At 38.1% G+C, this 20,865-nt stretch overlaps 1 protein-coding gene across 1 annotated transcript in view; it reads right to left on the reverse strand.

Moving 5' to 3' along the window:
• Nucleotides 1–20,865, reverse strand: part of efnb3b (ephrin-B3b) — an 84,719-nt gene that overhangs the window by 21,644 nt on the left and 42,210 nt on the right. The window contains exon 2 of the mRNA XM_079867723.1: nucleotides 16,132–16,427. Coding sequence (XP_079723849.1) covers nucleotides 16,132–16,427 — 296 coding nt within the window. The remainder of the gene's footprint in view (nucleotides 1–16,131; nucleotides 16,428–20,865) is intronic.

Below are 20,865 nucleotides of genomic sequence, written 5' to 3' on the forward strand. Positions count from 1 at the left end.
ATTATCTAATCAACCAATCACATGGCAGTTGCTTCAATGCATTTAGGGATGTGGTCCTGGCCAATACAATCTCCTGAACTCCAAACTGAATGTCAGAATGGGAAAGAAAGGTGATTTAAGCAATTTTGAGCGTGGCATGGTTGTTGGTGCCAGACGGGCCGGTCTGAGTATTTCACAATCTGCTCAGTTACTGGGATTTTCACGCACAACCATTTCTAGGGTTTACAATGAATGGTGTGAAAAGGGAAAAACATCCAGTATGCGGCAGTCCTGTGGGCGAAAATGCCTTGTTGATGCTAGAGGTCAGAGGAGAATGGGCCGACTGATTCAAGCTGATAGAAGAGCAACTTTGACTGAAATAACCACTCGTTACAACCGAGGTATGCAGCAAAGCATTTGTGAAGCCACAACACGCACAACCTTGAGGCGGATGGGCTACAACAGCAGAAGACCCCACCGGGTACCACTCATCTCCACTACAAATAGGAAAAAGAGGCTACAATTTGCACGAGCTCACCAAAATTGGACAGTTGAAGACTGGAAAAATGTTGCCTGGTCTGATGAGTCTCGATTTCTGTTGAGACATTCAGATGGTAGAGTCAGAATTTGGCGTAAACAGAATGAGAACATGGATCCATCATGCCTTGTTACCACTGTGCAGGCTGGTGGTGGTGGTGTAATGGTGTGGGGGATGTTTTCTTGGCACACTTTAGGCCCCTTAGTGCCAATTGGGCATCCTGGGCATCCATTTAAATGCCACGGCCTACCTGAGCATTGTTTCTGACCATGTCCATCCCTTTATGACCACCATGTACCCATCCTCTGATGGCTACTTCCAGCAGGATAATGCACCATGTCACAAAGCTCGAATCATTTCAAATTGGTTTCTTGAACATGACAATGAGTTCACTGTACTAAAATGGCCCCCACAGTCACCAGATCTCAACCCAATAGAGCATCTTTGGGATGTGGTGGAACGGGAGCTTCGTGCCCTGGATGTGCATCCCACAAATCTCCATCAACTGCAAGATGCTATCCTATCAATACGGGCCAACATTTCTAAAGAATGCTTTCAGCACCTTGTTGAATCAATGCCACGTAGAATTAAGGCAGTTCTGAAGGCAAAAGGGGGTCAAACACAGTATTAGTATGGTGTTCCTAATAATCCTTTAGGTGAGTGTATATATATATATATATATATATATATATATATATATATATATATATATATACACGTATATACATATATATACATATGCAAATGAAAATGCAAATGCCACTGTTTTGATTAAATAAAGTTTTTGCTCAGGTATTATGCACATGGTATATATCGCCTTTCTTACAGTATCGCAATATATCGTATTGTAACCCCTGTACATATCGATACACAGCCCTAATACACTATTCACATATCCATATGTACAAAAACACTTTTCACCCGTACAAATGAGTCCTGCACGATCTCTGGAGCCCTGTCTTCAGCAACGCGACACCCAGCACTATTTCAGCTTGTGCCCAACGCAGTCCAACATCTTAAACACTGTAATCACATTTCACTGTCGTTTTAATTACAGGTTCTAATGAAAGCAAGCAGAACACTGCCAAACGAGCAAAGCAGCGAGAACAGCAGTGTGTGTGTGTGTGTGTGTGTGTGTGTGTGTGTGTGTGCCTATAAGCCAAACATGAAACAACGTCTCTAAACACTGAAAAAAAAAACTGAATCCACTTCGGTTCTTCTGTTTGACAGAACAGCCAGAACCGCACACTTGAAAAACACACAGACACACACACACACACACACTCCAACATCTGGAGTACTTTAGGGTTGGACAGATTCTAGAGCCAACCATAATTCTCTGGCTGTGTGTGTGTGTGTGTGTGTGTGTGTGTGTGTGTGTGTGTGTGTGTGTAAGACAGACAGACTGAGAGACAAACTCGGGACAAAATGTTCGCCTTCTGCGAGATCCTGTCGAGCTTTTAGCTCTTCTTTTATCATTTGTGTATCCGAAGCGCACTAAAACCCAAACATCACTATCACCCGGAGAGCACAGGATGGATGGGGAAAAGAGAACGAAAGAAACACAGAGAGAAAGGAGGAGAAATAAGAGAAACATGGGAGGTAGCCAGTTGAAATAATGTATCCTGACATCTGTGCCTGCGTAGGGCTCGAGGGGGAGAGAGAGAGAGAGAGAGAGCGAATGAAAAAGAGGAAGATGGACAGAAAGAATCAGATGAAATAGAGATGATGGATTGTGGGAAAGACAATGAAAGCAATAACTAAGATTTGTGTTTGTGTTTCTATTGTGACAGGAAATATGTTTGATTAAGGCTTGTTTGTGCGGTTTGTTTTGCTGAATGTGACATACTTTCTGTTGTGTGTTTGTCCTCAGTGGATTCACACACTGGAGCAGAAATAGAAGAATGAGGGTTTGGATGGCTGGGAGGAAGAGCTTTTGGATGTGTTTGAGAGAGAAAGAACGACAGAAAGAGAAAGTAATGCTGGTCTGTGTTTATGTAAAGGAACTAAATGAGTTATTCAAGCTTTTCCAAAGCCACACTGAGTGAACAAGAGAATGCTGGTTTTCTTAAAATGACAGGATGTGCAATTATGCGTAAGTGTTTTGATCTTAATATGTGTGTGTGAAAGAGAGACAGCATAAAGACAGCATTTAAAAGAGATAAATATGCTTTAGTTTCCTACGCAAACACACTGACTGTTACTGTTTTTTCCTTCTGAAGACAAAAATACAATTCACTGATTCATTCATTTATACAGTACATAAAACATTTCAAATGTTGTACTTGTGTGTGTATATGTCACAAACAGAGACACGTCTAAACACACACAAACAGTCCTAATCGATACAATGTTCTAACTTTTTGGCAAATTGTTTCATTTGGGAATGGAAAAAAAATTCACACACATATCATCTAAAATCTCACATAAATAGACATAATTGTTTAACACTGCAACGTCAGATTCATTTCTGTTCATTTAAATTAATCTTACAGTGAATAAAGTAAAAAAAAAAGTGCAACAAGAAGTCTATTTGGTTAAATATCTTATGTATTTCTTAATTAAGTTATATAATACAAGGCTATATTGGATGTATTTCATCTGCAAATGTCTGATGTTCACTCTATTTCAGACCTTTGTTTATGTTGTTTTCAAGATAAAATGACAGACCTGCACAAATAAAGTCCTCAATAGGCGCGTTTCCATTACAGATTTGCGCAAAACTTTTGCGATTTTTTTCTAAACGTCGATAAAAAACTATTGCGAAATGACGCCGTTTCCATTAACCGATGTTATGCGACTAAAACGTATTTTTTTCCTCTCGCGAGAAGTCATTCCAAAAATCATGGCAACGAATGTTGGTAGGTTTATATATTGCAGCCGCCACACTAGCCATTATTATTAATCGAAGGAGATAGGCGTGTTATCCAAATTTGCGGATTTTTTTTTTTTTTTCGAATTGCCTGAAAAACCACCTCATGCGAGCGTAAAAACTTTTTTGCGATAAATGGGAGTGAAAATTACGTGTTTCCATTAAGTGTATTTTCAATTCGCAATTTAAATTTGCGCGTTTTTAAGGGTAATGGAAACGCAGCTAATCACAGCTTCTGCTTCACAGTTGCTTTGTGAATTGGTTCAAATGAATCAAGAAGATTCGTTCACAATGTTCAAAAGTATACCTTTGCCCATTTCCTTCATTTTCCAAGCCTGAAGAGTTTCCAGAGCCTTCTAGTTTGAGAGCTGTCTGTTAGCTTGAGAGAAGACAGCGGATCCGCAAACACACACACACACACACACACACACACATGTACGCACGCACGCAGAGTCCCTGGCCCCCATTATCTGAGACAGCTTTGTGTTTGGAGTGTAGGGCACAGGGATTAAGTCAGATCTATAACCGTGAATGGCGGAGTGTTGGGTTCCTCTCTCCCACAGAATTAATTACCCTAATTAGACTCCTTAATTGCATGCATTACAATCCTGGTTTCAGAGGGGAGGAACAGGCTTCACACATTGAGCAGAAGGTGCGGTGGCACAAACCCAGCTGAGACATGCATCTTCTCCTCCATATTAATAAACTCGATCGCACAGCTGTAAATATATGGATGGAATATTAGCAACTCCAAAGAGCTCATTAGTCAGAAGAAGAGCATATTAACCCATAGGACAGAACGTACCGTGTGGTAATGTCTTGTTTTTAAATGAACAACGGCTGATTTAATCTGTCCTGTGGTGAGGTTAGGGTTCTGTCTTATTCTATTTTCAGCATTCAAGCTTCACAGATTCGTTGATTATGACAGGAATAGTCTCGGCCTCAGACGGTACGGACGGATGCATATTGCACAAAAAAAGTGCCGAGAGCTTTCTCAAACTGGCAAGCGGCAATTTTTGGGTGGTCGGAGTATAGCCTACAGGTTTTTATCTGATTCACAGGAACGTCATGTTTACAAGTTCTCAAACATACATGTCTCTTACTATCAGTTCTTGGCCAGAATAAAATGCAACATGGAAGACTTGAAAATTAAAATTCTGTCATCATTTACTCACCCTTAAGTTGTTCCAAACCTGTATGAATTTCTTTCTTCTGATGAACACAAAAGAAGATATTTTGAACAACTTGAGGGTGAGTAAATGATGACAGAATTTTTTTTTTTTCTTTTTTTCAGTGAACTATTCCTTTAATGCTGATATTCAAAAGTAGTAAGAATAAATAATCCAAAAATGAAAATTTGGTTATCATTCTGTCACCCTTATCTCGTTCCAAGTCCATATGATTTTCTTCTGCAGAACACAAAAGATGATATTTTGAACTGTTTTTGTCCACACAATAAGAGTTCAAAACAACACTGACTTTTAATGTACAGGCATTTTTTCAAAATATATTCTTTTGTGGTCCAGTATCTTCAAGAAAGACGTACGGTTTTGGCAAGAGGGTTACAGAACGATGACTGAACTTTCGTTTCATTTCTGTCATCTCCTATTTATGGGTCTGATGTACAATAAAGTAGGCCGATTTTTCTGCAATTGGCAATCCACAATCTGATTGGCTGGCTTGAAGCAATATCCGGGAGTCGCCGTACACAAGTTTCTATCAGTTTACTGGGAAACAAAGCCTGTTACAATGAGCTCTTCTGAGGAATAACTAGTCGCCGGATTTGCCAAAGTTTGTATACATTTTGTTTGAGAAACTTACTTGGCAAGTAAATAATATATCCATGAGCGCATACTGCTGTGCTCGCTTGCCCCAAATATAAAGAAACATTCTAAAAATAATCTAAAAAGTGAACAGTGATTTGTTAGTAATTAAATGGTCAAATGAGATGTATTTGACTATGTTTAAGTGGATCAGACTATGCAAAAATGGAGCAAATTCATGCACTTGCAAAGTAGACAGCTCTGTTGATCTAAGGCCGTGTTATAAAGATGAGTTTTGGTCAATCGGATAAAGGGTGGACGACGCTAAATACAGGTGTAAACGGGGTCTAAAACGGTTTGAGCTTGTCCACTTTCCACCACTTCCAGAGGGAGTCAAAAACACATTCGACCGGATTGCTTTCATAGTGTAAACACTCATGTGATCGAATGTGTTCAAACAGCCACAAAAGACCGTCTACTCTCCACTACTGATCTAATGCGTAACATTATGAGGAGCGCTGGTCAGGTGGTGTTTAAACGGTAACACTTTACAATACGGGTGCACTAATATGCATTAATTCATGCTTAACTAATGCACAGATAATCATGTGTTAGTGTATGAATCATGAAGAACTAAACCATTAATTAATTATTACTGCATCAGCAACTAATAAAGATTCTATATGATTAATAGATTAAGTAATATATGTATTGTTATTAATAGTCATGTGCCTCAACAAGTTAAGTCATAACATAATGATACATTTGCAAATCATTAGTTAATGATTTATTAAAGCAGACAACTGGAAGTTGAAGTACATTGCTTTGACCAATTGTGGTAATTAACGCATTAATTTACACTTTTAGTTAATAAAATATGTTATAAAGAAATGTATACATTATGACACATTTAATTAATAACAATTCACATATTACTTAATATATTAACCATATAGAATCTTTATTAGTTGCTGATGCAGTAATCATTAATTAATGGTTTAGTTCTTCATGAGTCATACATTAACACATGATTATCTGTGCATTAGTTAAGCATGAATTAGTGCATGTTAGTGTACCCGTATTGTAAAGTGTTTCCGTTTAAACTTTGGCTGGAGACCCAAGTTTGGTTTGAAGAAGAAAAATGTACCAAGCACAATGTTCTCTCATCATTCCTGGTTTCTAACACACACTCACAGCGTGTGGCTGATCTTGCGGATCTCAGAGCAGAAACTAAAGCTGATGCTCTCCGTGTGTTTTTCCGTCGTCTCTGGTCGTGTTCATGTGTAAATTACACAAGCTTATTTTGTCCATTAGATTGAAAGATCTGAAAAAGCATACATTTCCCCGCTCATAGACCCTCCCCTCGAAGAAATCAGGACAGAAGTGGTTGAAAGTGGACAAAAGAGTCGGATTAAAACACCAGGTGTAAACGGGAATGTGTCTCCCTCGTCCACTTGTGACCCGATCGACCAAAACGCATCTTAACTCCAGGTGTAAACAGGGCCAAAATGAAATGCATCACATCAATTGCTCTCGGTGTAGACGTGTGTAATGCTACTACGGATCTCTGACTCTGCTATGACTGAAGTGGTGATCTTAGCTCAAATGCTCATATGCACTTTAGAGGCGACTGCTACACACACACACTCACTCCAAAATGCCTGTGCGGTTTTGCATTTTTAACGATTATTAAAATCTTGGCACGCCAGCCAGAGCGCTTGGTGAATTATGGCTTTGGCATCAAGAACAGCAGAATGAGAAATCTGCCAAAAAGAAAAATGGGGGCCAAAACGGGGAAGCAAGAAAGACGACAGAAGAGGTCAGATAAGGGGAAGAAACTACTTTGTGCTGGTAAGATACACTAGCTTAAAAGAAAATAAATAAACTAAGATTAAAAGATTTATCCCAGGGACAGATGAGTGGATGAAGATCTGGAAGGAGATGGAACAACAAATGAGAGCAGAGAAGAGAGAGCCAAATGAACGGTGAGATTAATGCGTCCACAGAGGGGACTGAGTCTGAGTTAGCGTTGGGAATTAAGAAAATAAACGTATAAAACAAAGATGATGAACAGGCAGCGCATCTTTGTATTGCATTATACTCAGTTGCACACAACAAAAATACAGCACAGTCAGTCTAGTCTGAGTCACAACAAATGACTCTCGGTTCTTTTTATTGAATCAAGTTAAATAGACTCACGAATCAGTACTAAAAGAGCTGATCTGACTTGCATAAGAGTGAAGAATTTCCATATGCAAAACTGAATAATTCAACTGTACAGCCAAAATTGTGAATAAAATCTGTTGATTAGAATAAAAGAGATTTTGCGGCCGGTATGATTTTTTAAAAGTGTTTTTGAAAGAAGTCTCTTATGTTCACCAATGCTGCATTTATTTGATAAAAAAGGTAAAACATTTTTCTATATTAATATGTTTTAAATATAATTTATTGTTTTATATTTATTGTGTCAAATGATCCTTCAAAAAATCATTATAATATGCTGAATTGCTGCTTAATAAACATTTCTTATTATTATCAATGATGAAAACGGTTGTGCTGCTTAATATTTTCAGGATTCTTTTTTATTTAGAAAGTTTAAACTTTTGATCAATTTAATGCATCCTTAAAAAATATTATTAAATCATTTTGAATAGTGGTAATGTATTAATAAAAATAATCAGGCTAATGGCATCAGCCAAAAAAAGGGGGGGAGGGGGGATGAGAGTCATTTCAAAGCTGAGCAAGTTAATACATTTTAATAAAAGATATTTATTTTTTGGAATAACATCTGCAAATGAATTCCCAATAAGACCAGGAATGTGTTTTAAGACAGTAAATAGGTTCCATTATGATTTTACAGTGAATATTCAACCGGAATTAAAAAGAAATCAGAATCTGAACCAGAATTGTTCAATTCCTTGCCCGCTTGTTCAGTAGCAAACACTCTTCACTCTTTCTCTCTCTCTATCTGTTTCTCTCATGGACAGCTGGTCAACCCCAATCCCACCCCAACTCTTTAATCTCCCTCCACACACAGTAAACATCCTCTCTGCCTAAAGTCTGTTTACCCAAAAAGTGTGTTTGCCATGCGAGTGTGTGGTTGATGAATAGATGATCTATGAAGATGATCTAGGGAGAATTACAACATGAGCTTCTGTGTGATTTGTGCATGTGTGTGTGGTTATTGTGTTTCGCACACACAGCTGTGTGCATGTGTGTGTGTGTATGTGTGTCTCTGTTCATTATTGCTATTAACGGGTCATGTTTGCGTGATCTCGCACACTAAATTGCGGCCATGTCGTCGTGTTTCTGCATTCGGCCCAGTGAGGCGATGTCAAGGGTCAATGGCATGGTGAGCGCTGGATAAGCGGACCCCCTGTTCCCGGGAAACACATCCCTCCACAAGTGGTTCCTCAGCAGAATGAGGCACAATGCTGGCTTTGTCTGCTACTGCATAGAGTGTGTGTGTGTGTGTGTGTGTGTGTGTGTGTGTGTGTGTGTGTGTGTGTGTGTGTGTGTGTGTGTGTGTGTGTGTGTGTGTGTGTGTGTGTGTGTGTGTGTGTGTGTGTGTGTGTGGTTAAATGAATCACACAATGTTAACTAGTTGGAATCCAATTAGTGTGGGTTTTTTCTGTCTGACCTTTGGGGAGTATCTGTTCAATCCATCCGTCCATCCATCCATCCATCCACACATCCATCCACACACATAAACACACACACACACACACACATTGCTTTCACATCTCACAGATTTTACACAGAAGTGATGATATTTGCTCAACTGCAACTCTAAACCTAACCTAACCCTCACACAAATCTGTAAATACTTTGGCAAATTGAAAAAACACATAAGCAAAATGTGAAAGGGATAGTGTATGCTAATTTTTAATTCAATTTGTCATTATTTTCCAACTTTACTTTCCAAACCTTTATAACTTTTTGAACTGCAGAATACACACAAAAACAGAAACGTTGAGCAGTGACTTTCTTTGTATTGACAAAAAAACTGTTAAACGGTAACAATTTACAATATGGACTAACTAACAATGAGTAATACATGTGTTGCATTAATCTTTGTTAATGTTAGTTAATAAAAGACAAGTGTTTATTGTTAGTTCATGCTGGCTCAGATGCATTAAATAATATTACAGATACAACTTTTGATGTTAATAATGTATTACTAAATGTTGAAATTAACATTAAAGTCCCCCTGTAGTCAATCATTTGATCCCTTAAAACTCATCTTTGATCACCAAAATGACATATTTAAAAAAAAAAAAAAAATCCTTGAAAAAAATGTCTTCATGCCTTAAAACAGCTTGAATGTATCTGTACACCCTTGCCTCATTTAGTATACGCGGTTCTATGAATATGCAAATGAGCCCCGCCTCCACTCACTCGTGGACGATCACACGTTGATCTGATTGGTTACAAGGTAGTTTGTGACGTCAGAAACACCAGCGATTTCAAACCGCGTTTTGTCTTTGGTTCACTGCAGTTTTAAAGAGAAAATACTCAGCAATGGTGTCGACTTATGAATTTGCACAAAACTTGTGCTAATAATTTGACTTAAAGCATATTAAAAACCCCACATAGACATATAAACAACATTAAAAGCTTGATTGTCACCACAGGGGGAAACTAAGATTTATAAATGCTAGAAGTATTGTTCATTGTTAGTTCATGTTAACAAATGAAACCTTATTAGAAAGCGTTACCAAAATATCTTCATTTTTGTCCCGCAGAAGAAAGCAAGTCAAGTTTAGGACACGAGGACGAGTAAACTTACAGAATTTTCTTGTTTAGGTGAACTGTCCCTTTAAAACGACTGCACAAGTTGGTTTTGGCCATGCTGCACTATTAGGACTTTTTCAGATAAAGTTCCCCTGACAAGTATAGGCAGACCTGCACACCCATAGAAACATACACTGCACTCTTCTGATTCTTGACCTAAATTGGTGAGGCGAACTGTCACATTCACTTACTCACACTCCGCAGACAGACTCCTTAACTTTTCTTTCCCAAACCTTCTTTCTTCCTTCTGTCCCGCAGAATGTGCTAGAGCTGGGTAAAAATTGATTTTCAGATTAACCACAAACTTCGTTTGAGCAACATCGATACAGCCTCTTAAAATCCCAACATCAATCTTTTTTACTCTGTCAGTGTTTTCTGTACAGCTTTTCAACGGTGATGCTGGATCAACAGCTCAACAGCAAAAGAAGTAATATCTTATCTTAGTTTACAGTCCAAATTATAAGTGATAAGATAAAAAGCCAGCAAATAATGTAAGAAACCCCGTCTTTCGATTAAGATGTCCTCACAGACTCTTAAGTAGTCGAATTCACAATAACTGACTCATATGAACCAGTTCTTTTAATTGAATCAAAAACCAAAATAGTTCAACTCACGAACAAATGAGTCTTATGAGACGTTCTTTCAAATGAATCATTCTGAAAGACTCTAAACTTATACTTTCATGTGAGTTCATTACTGAAATTATAATTTGTGTTTATATTTGTTAAACTTATTTTACACATTGTTATGAAAACTGTTGTACAAAAGAAATGCTAGTTAAATTTGATATGCACAGAGTTGATAATTGAATAGCAACTGAACAGCATTTCAACAGAATTACATTAAGCAAAATGGACAAAAACGCCCAATATGCCCAAATGAATCAGAATCAAACTGAATCGGAATAGGTTTGCAATCGGAATCGAATCTCTGGTGGTTTCTACTGTACATGTAGGTGATTTGGGGTTTTAAATGCCTTGTGACATTTGTTCGTCAGAGTGAAGGCAAATCCTGACGCTTAAACACATTTGCAAGTGCCATTCATCTCAGTGTAAGTGTGTCACAAGCTTCTGTTCAGCATGATTTGATCACATGTTCATCTGTATGTGTGTGTGTGTGTGAGAGAGATTCCTCGAATCCTTGCAGCCATTGTTATTCTGATCACTGTCATCGCTCAGGAATGGTTGTGCTCATCGGTCTGCACCAAAATGTTCTGATTGGCTAAAGCTGCTAAATGAGTTTCTTCTGATCCAATTGGATCGCAGGGGCCAGATGTGCACTGATAAAAACAACTCAGGCAAAAACCGCTGGCAGAACATACAGGCTGCTGGGAATTTAAGTGTAAAAAATCTCTCTCACACACACACACACACACACACACACACACACACTCTCTCATTTACCTTTCTCTTCTCCCTGGTGTTTGTGGTTAGCTTTTGTCTCAGTAAGAAGGGAAAACTTCGGTCTGGGGGCTTTAAAACGTTCAAATATGCATCAAATATAGATCTCTCTAAATCCCTCGCTCCCTTTGCTCTTCGACCGCCTCTTCTTCTGTTTCTGTTTTCTTCTCTTTCCCTCCTTCTATTTCTGTCCCTCTGTTGTTTTTCTGCTCACTCAGTCTTAAAATCTTAAAACAGTCGCCATAAAAGAAAGCAATTTATACGGATCAAAACAATACGGCACCACGAAACACGTAAAATAATCGCGCGGAGGATTTCAGCGTCTGCGCGCGCGCGTGTGTGTGTGTGTCTGAGCCGCTGTTCAGTGGAGAAACCCGGTAAACCCGTCTGTCCATCTTGTTCTCTCTTCCTCCCCCACCTCCCTCTCTCATCCTCTTTTCCTCTTGAGTTGTCTTGTCTGGGTTTGAGTGACAGTTAGCCATCTGTCTGTGTCCGCTGCCACAGCAATGGCACGCCGATAAGAAGCCCAGAGCTGCTCCTCAGTCAGGTACCCCAAATCCCTCACGCTGACTGACAGCAACATGTGTGTGTGTGTGTGTGTTTACAAGAAACTCTGCTGTAAGATAGATACTGGGATGACTGCAGAGCAAAGAAAATCATGCTTTAAAGGAATAGCTAGTCCAACGATGAAAATTGTGTCATCATTTACTCACACTCATGTCGTTCCAAACCTGAATGACTCTTTTTTAAATGGAACACAAAAGATGTTTTACAACAAAAGCATACGGTGAGAATAAGAGCTGTCAAATGGCAAAGGACCAAAAAGTACCATATAAACGAGTGCATTTTGCTTGTGTGCTGCTTTCACTCTAAATTCAAAAATCTCCTTTTACCGACAGCTTTAAACAATGAGGGATGCACGGATATTATAACCGATTAATGTTTCATGCCAATAACCAGTAAATGACTGATATCAGAAATATGTACTATTTTGTGTTAGTAAAAGTAACACTTTACAAAAAGGTTTCATTTGCAAACATTAGTTAATGTATGAACTAACCATGAGCAATACATTTGTTACTGTATTTATTCAACTTTTCTAATGTTAGTTAATAAAAACACAGCTGTTCATTGTTCATGTTACTTTACAGTGCATGTTAACAAATACAACTTTTGATTTTAATAATGTATTAGTAAATGTAGAAATAACCATTAAAAAAGATTAATAAATGCTGTAGAAGTGCAGTTCATTGTTAGTTCGTGTTAACTAATGAAGTTTTAACAATGCATCACAATATTATGATGGAAAGTAAGACAGATATTAATTTTGAGATGTGCTAAAGATTACATTTAACAGTGTTATTAAAATTAGCTTTTAAACATATTTCAAATACTGCCCAATACAAATAAAAAATAAACAAAAACTGGGCTAATATCGGGTGATATGCAGTGTTGGCATTCATAAACTAAATACTAAAACAATTTCTTTATTTTGATTATTTTAAATAAATCTGAAATAAACTAAAATATAACTATTAGATGGAAAAAGTTAGAAAATTGGAATTTTCGCAAATAACTGAAATAAAATTGGTTAAAGCTGAACTAAAACTAAAGAGAAACACTTAAAAAAATGATTAAAACTGACGAAACTTACTTAATTAAAACTACAATACAGTATATGAATAATATAGCACTGCAGATATGACGCAGACTGTCTGTCCTGTACAGTGCAGAAAGTCATACGGGTGAATAAACAATGACAATTGCTTTACAAATGATGATCATTTTCATTTTGGGGTGAACTATCTCTTTAAGTGTATGTGTGTAAACACTGTTATTAGTGACCTAAGGGCGTCTTCATGACCCATGTGATAATTAGACAACGAGATTGGAGCAGCCATAATGACCTGTCAATGCTCTCTTCCACATAAACACACTCTCTCTCTCTCTCTCTCTCTCTCTCTCTCTCTCTCTCTCTCTCTCTCTCTCTCTCTCTCTCTCTCTCTCATGAATCATTCCTGTTCCAGCTCATTTGAGCTAGGCTGCATAAATTAGCGCATGTTAAGGTAGGTTAATTAATACCATTCTCCCTAAGGTCCAAATCTCTAATGTACACATACCCTTACACATACCCTCACACACACACACACACACATATGCGCATGATATGTCAGAAGCCATCAAATGTGCACTCTGTCGTAAAATAGAGCATCAACCGGTCATGACAGATGCACACACAGCTATTTTTAGCACTTTCGCACACACATAAACACTAAATTAAATGTTCAATGACCCTTAAAATCACTTTTCGCCTTTTTTCCGTGTGGACATTGGTTTGATGGTTTCTTTCCCTCTTTCTCCATCTTGAGTGAGTGTGTGTGTGTGCACCTCCGACCTTGCATTTGAGGACTCATAGACTGGCACAGTCAGTCGATCGATTCATCGGGCCTGTTGGAGCAATGATAAAGCCTGCAGCGTGTGTGTGTGTGTGTGTGTGTGTGTGTGTGTGTGTGTGTGTGTGTGTCATTGACACCTACGTTAAGGCTTAACAGAACACAGAAGAGCCCTGAATTCTGCCTGGCGTCCACACACCCGAAAACTCACACTTGTTTGTCCATTAAGGAGCCGGTGGAAAGAGCTTGATTCTTATCGCAGAGACACAGTGTCTGCGAGACCCGTAACCGCTAAAATTAGACAACACACCTTCACACATACTTTGCACATGTCATAAAAAGACACACAAAAATATCACCTCAGGCTCCTGAGCACTGACTATTTATTACCTCCCGAATTTGAAACGCTGCTCAACTCATAATGCGGGTTTAAAAGTGTTAATGCAACTTGACTGACAGCTGACGTGGTGAAGGAAAATCTGACACATCTATAAAGCCATCAACTCTCTTCCGTCTTATACATTATTTATTTATTTGTTTGTTTATTTCAACCCTTCTATCACTCTCTCGCTTTCATTATTTTTCTTTATGGGAATAAAAGGCTCACACACCTTTTTAGCCAATCAAATTCCATGACTTTTTATGATTATTTAAAAAAAAAAACATATTATAGAAATTGCTGGGACAGATTTCTATACATCAGGTACTTGGAATTGATATATATTAAAGAAATAGATTACTGTTCAAATGTTTGGGGTCAGTAAGATCTTTTTTTTAAAAGAAAAATATTATTTTTATTCAGTAAGGATAAATTAAATTGGTAACACTTTATGGTTTCATTTGTTAACATTAGTTAACTTCATTAGTTAACAAATTAACAATGGAAAATATTTCTACATGATTAAAATAAAAAAAAATGTATCTGTTTATATTATTTAATGGACATGAACTAACATTGAACTGTTGTATTTTTATTAATTAATTTGAACAAAGATTAATAAGTACTATAACAAATGTTTTGCTCATTGTACTAATAGAACCTTATTGTAAAGTGTTACCTTTAAATTGACAGTAAATACATTTATAATGTTATAAAAATGTCATTCTTTTGATCTTTCTATTTATCTGAGTCTAACAAATGCATTACGGCTTCCGCAAAAACATGAAGCTGAACAACCGTTCTCAACATTATTGATAATATAAATGAGTATCAAATTTCTGAAGGATCATGTGACACTGAAGACTGGAGTAATGATGCTGAAAATTCAGCTTTGTCATCAGAGGAATAAACTACATTTTAAAATATATTAAAACATACGTATATTCACAATATTGTGAGCATAAAAGACTTCTTTCAAAAACATTTAAAAAATCTTACTGACTGTGTTAAAAAAATGTACTGTTTACTTTGTTAGTACACATGGTTTTATTCTGCGTGATTCATTCAAACACACCAGGGTCGTACTAACATCCAATTTCATGATCCAATCATTTCCTGGCGGATACATTGAGCCCAGTCTTACATTTTTTTCCAGTTGAATATCCTTTTTGGAATGAAATGAGGTCAAATAGAATCAGAATTGTTGGTTGCAAATGCAGTTTCAGTGTACAAATGTGTCAAAAGCTCCTGAGATTTGACTGTGTTTCAGTTGTGCATTGGGGAACACCAAACTAAAGTTCTATGAACTTTCTGAATCTTTATAGATGCAATGAACTAATTTAATAATTGATGATCTTTACATTGGAACTGAATCAACACTGAACTGACTTCAGCTGAACGAAATGGCATATTTCCCTGTTATCTCTGTAAAGCTGCTTTGAAAGAATCTATTGTATAAAGCCCTATTGAAATACAGGTGACTTGACTTGACTTGACTATGCCAGACTGGAAAATCGTTTAAAAGTCCCTTCCATTTCCAGGTTTTCAATGACTGTGGGAAGAACAGATTTTAAAAACATGGCCATTGCGTGCGTTTTGGGTCTGAGCGTGTTGGGGCATCACTTTCCTGTTGGCAAATCTACTATCTGAAATGTTGATATCGCCGGGCTTCCGTTTGCGCAGGCCTCGTTCCCTCAACGCTACCGTGCACTGTTTCAAAAACAACCCCCAGTAACACGACCCGACGCGAGATGCTTCCACTCGATAAAGTCACAATCAGCCGAATCCCAGCAGAAGATTGTGGCTTCGTTGAAAAACCCACTAGGCCTGAACCAAAAACAAATCAAAATAAACGCAGTGATGAAATGCCATCATGCCATCTGTTCTAACACTGATTAAAACAATAAACAAGGGCGGATGCTGAATGAACACACGGAGTGCGAGCCTCTTCCAAACTAAAGATCTTTTCTACAACTAAAAGTGGTGTCAGACCACTAACATGCGCTCACTCACCGATGATGAAGTAGTCCTGATTGGTTTTGAATTCGTGGCCCCACAGGTTAGGCGAGTACTCCTGAAACTTGATGGTGAACCGCATGTCACTGTTGGGCTTGTCGCAGGTGAGAAGCAGGTTTGGGGCTCCGGTCACTTCACACCTGTCGGCCTGGTCCCGGGACGACACCAGGTACAGTTTGTAGAACTCGTACTCGGCGGGGGCGCGGGGGCCGGGCGGCTCAGACCCGGGGCAGATGAGGTCCAGACGATCCCCGATCTGAGGGTACAGGACATAACCCTTATCATCACTGAACCTGCAGAGAGGGAAAGAGGGAGAATTTAGTGGCATGTCATTAGAAGCACATCCTTAAAATGTGGGTTACACTTTAATTTAATGTCCCTGTTACAGTGTAATTATGCATTTAAGTGCTGAGTAATATTAATTAACTACATGTATAGGGTTAGGGTAGGATTTAGGGCTGGTTGATTGTAATCGTGCATAACTTATAGTTATTACTATAGTAAATGCATGTAAGGTCACATTAAAATAAAGTGTTACCAAAATGTGGTATGGCTAAAAACATAAATAATGAATAATTAAGGTTATACTTTATTTAAAGGTGGCTTAGTTGCATTGTTCGTACTCCTATAAGTACTAAGTATTATTTATTAACCACATGTACTTTTGTTTAGGGTTAGTTGCTTGTAATTATGCATAATTCACTGTTTTTACTGTACATAATGTGTAGCTATGTCATGCACCTTAAATAAAGTGTTACACTAATTCATTAAAATTATAATAATACAAATTTAAAAGATAATACCATCAAAATAGTCTAAAACAACAATTCAAAGATGGTGTGATGTAAAATCTAAAATAATAAAATGTTTTTTTTAATAAACACAGCAAAAGGACTCGTCTATCTTCCAATTTCCAGGGTAATTTGGCTGTTTTGGAATCTCAGGGAGTTTCCTTTGAATTCCTTCTAAGAAAACAAATGACTAAACGACTCGCAGACGCTAATTACCATTTGATCATCATCTCTGAACAGTCAGCCACACCAACGGCTATTTACATGTAAACAAATTAGGGCAGTTGGACTTTTTTTTATTGGGCTTCATGTTTACATGTGAAAAGAAATGCGAAGATACTTTTACGTAATGGCGGGTGGATCCATTTACAAATCACCATACATTACCATAGCATGCTAACCCAGGGCATGTTTATTAAAGCCAGTCACTCTTTCTTTTAAGAAACAAAAGAAGAGTGTGTGAAATCGTGAAAAAAGGCTTTTGTGTGTGTGTGTGTGTGTGTGTGTGTGGCATTCCTATGGGAGAAGAGTTTCCTGTCCTTGTCACACAGGTTAGCAAGGTTATCAGTAGCTCTTACAGTGGAGAGAGCAGACACTCAACACACACTTCACGTACTACAATTAGACTGACCGATAGCCACACACACACACACGCACACACACGTGACTTTAAAGGAATGTTCTTGGGTTCAACACAACTTTAGTATCTCTGTGGCATAGAAAATAGTGAGCTTTGTCTATTTGTTCTTTTCTCTTAACTTGTATTGACAGTAACTCATTACACAAAAGGTCAAAAGTTTGAATTTTGTAAGATTTTGTTAATGTTTCTGAAATGCTCACCCAGGCTTTAATTATTTGATCAAAAATACAGTTCAATTGTAAAATATTATTACTATTTAAAATAACAGTTTTCTATTTTAATTTTTTTTTAAACTTCAGAAATCATTCTAATATGCTGATTTGCTGCTCAAGAAACATTTCTTGTTATTATCAATGTTGAAAACAGTTGAGCTGCTTCATATTTTTGTGGAAACCGTGATTTTGACTTGACTAGACTTGATGAGTACAGTTCAAGAGAACAATTTCTGAACATTATATACGTCTTTACAGTCATTTGTAATCAATTCAATGCAGCTTTACTGAATATAAGTAGTAATTTCTTTAAAAAAACAAAGTTAAAATCTTTGCCAAACTTTTGAACTGTAGTATAGTGAACCGGGCCAGCGATCCAGAGGGTTTTAAAAACAGAAATTTGAGGGTTGTATTCACTTACATTAAAGGTATAGCGGAGGATTTTCTTTTTCCGGGTGGATCATTAAGACTATTGGTCCTCCTAAGTGTCAATCTTTCTGGCGATATGTTTACGTAAGCCGTCGTACGTGCTCGTGCACACGATTCACACGATGGCGTGCGCTCAAAACACAGGTTGGGCTTCCCACTGGTGCCTCAGTCGCGAAGTTTCTACTTGACAGGTAAAGTTTGGCATGTTATTTGGAGAAATCCATTTAAAATCACTGCTAGTAAAAGTTCATGTAAGCTATGATTAGCTCGTGCACACGTTTAATAGGCGTTCCCTCTCGGGAGCAGGTAGAGTGTTGCACGTGCATTTTTTCAAAAAGTGGAGAGGGCGGTTCTTTTCTAAAATTCGGGAAAATCCTCCGCAATACCTTTAATTATACTAAATGCCTTTTCTATGCGGATGAACTTCTGGTTATGCATTAGCAATGTAATTCTTGTGTGTTTCCTTTCAGTTTGTTGTAAATGGCCCTTTACAGTGCATTTAATTCAAGTCAGAATGATCATATTTACTAGTTGACATAAACATCAAGTCAAAATTACTAGTGGGGAACTCATTTTTTTCTTTAAAGCTCAGGCTTTTAGAGCTGTCATGACGTGTCATTTTAGAGAATTGCGATGGAAGCAAATTGCAATAGATCACAATCATTATCATCAATTGTTGGCAGCTAAATGTATGCATTTCTTCACATTTTGTGTGCTAAATGCATTCAGCTTGTTTATGAGACATACTTGTCAAATCAAACTACATTTGCCATCATTCTCTACAGCAAAACTAATGTTAAAACACACAGATAAAGCATCAGTTACACACATAATGTGCCGCCTTTGCACTTCATTAGGTTGCATTAGTGCTAAAAAGCTTCAATAAAAATAGAGCGAGAGAAATATGATAGTTGTCCTGTCAGTCCATGTATAAAAGTCTTGCGGTTATACTTTCAAAACGGTGTATTTTAATGTTCATTGTAAGTGCAGCTGCCTGCAATTTAAAATTTCACAGATAAAATGTTCTGCGGTAACACAAATGCTGTCGATTGAGTTTAAGTTAATATCTTTTCTTTAACGTCCTTCAACCCAAAACAAAACACAGACATACCGTTGCTAAGTTTTTTTTTTTTTTTTCAGGTAGACAATACACACACACACACACACACCGGAAAGACCGATGAACAAAAGTACCAAAACATCCTCCAGATGCAAAAGACATTTTTTGCATAGGTAGATATTTGTCAGTTTATCGTAGACACCGTCACAGTAGACTTGATTTGAAGAACAGACAGAACAGAGACAGACTGAGAGAGAGAGAGAGAGAGAGAGAGGTGTTGCGGATCAGAGGAGAGAATGAAAGGGTTGAATGAAAGATAAAACAGCTTACGAAACCGAGAGGAAAAGAGTAAACAGAGACGAACAATGAGGAAGGGAAAAACAGGTGGACAGAGAGAGAGAAGAAAGCAAGCAAGAGAAGGGAGCCGCTCGCTCAGTCCTGTTGACATGGTCACGCTGGTCTGCTTCAACCACTGAACTCTCTGCTGAGACCCAGACACACAGTAGAAGAATACTGTCCTTTATCACCACATTCACACCTTCTCTCTCTTTCCCTCCCTCTCACGCCCTCAGTGTCAGCGGGACTGAACAGCGTTTAGTCAAACTCACACTCACTGCTAGCAAACACACAAGTACACACTGCAAAAATGCTAGATCACTCGCATTACAATCCGAGAAGTGAGTCTTACTGTTTTACTGTTTTGACCTTGTTTAAGTGGTATTGAGACAGATCGAAGCGAACTGTCTTAGGGTGTGTTCACACTTGTCATGTTTGGTTGGATTAAAACGAACCCTGGTGCGATTTCTGTTAGTGCGGTTCATTTGAATAAGTGTGAACGCTGATATCTGAACCCTGGTGCACCAAACAAGCGGAGTGAGACGCTGAAAAGATGAGACTCAATCCACTTTCAAACAAACTCTGGTGCAGTTCGACTGAAATATGAACGCAACACGGACCAAAGACATGTAAAGGAACCAAAAACAGGACATGATGTCACAGGATGCGACCCTAAAAGGACAGAATGCTCAAGCACAGATGTTTTTTCTCATCATAGTCGTGAAGTTGCCTATCACAGTTCGGTACAGGCATCAGAACCACGTTTTTGTGTGTGTGTGTGTGTGACGGAGGGATTCCTGCCGCTGTTTTGACTCCTTTACACATTATATAAACTCTTCACGAGTTCTCAGCTGGTCAAAATACCATCATATTTAGGCTACGCACACACAACGAGCGCATTTATCCACAGCACACAGCATTGATTTGGATGTTCAGTCGCGAAATATACGTAATAAAAGCCGACCAATCAGGTTGTGAATGTATCCCTATTCCTTCAGGTTCGGTGTTAAAAAGCCAATGTGAACGCTGAGCTTGTCTTACGCGTAAGGTGAGTTTAGCATTTTCTGATGTTTCAGTGTGGATGAGAAACTTTGTAAAATGCTTATGTGGACAGAGCATTTTGAGACAAAAATGCCGTTTTCAAATGTGTCCAGATTAATGTAGACGTAGACCAGGTGTAACAGATTATCACAAAAGAAAAAAAAAACAGTATTAGTAACAGTAGGGCAGGGTTTTGCTCTATCCATCTGTTGTTGAGTGGCT

This window comes from Squalius cephalus (genome assembly GCF_949319135.1).
Source record: "Squalius cephalus genome assembly, chromosome: 3".
Lineage (NCBI taxonomy): Eukaryota > Metazoa > Chordata > Actinopteri > Cypriniformes > Leuciscidae > Squalius > Squalius cephalus.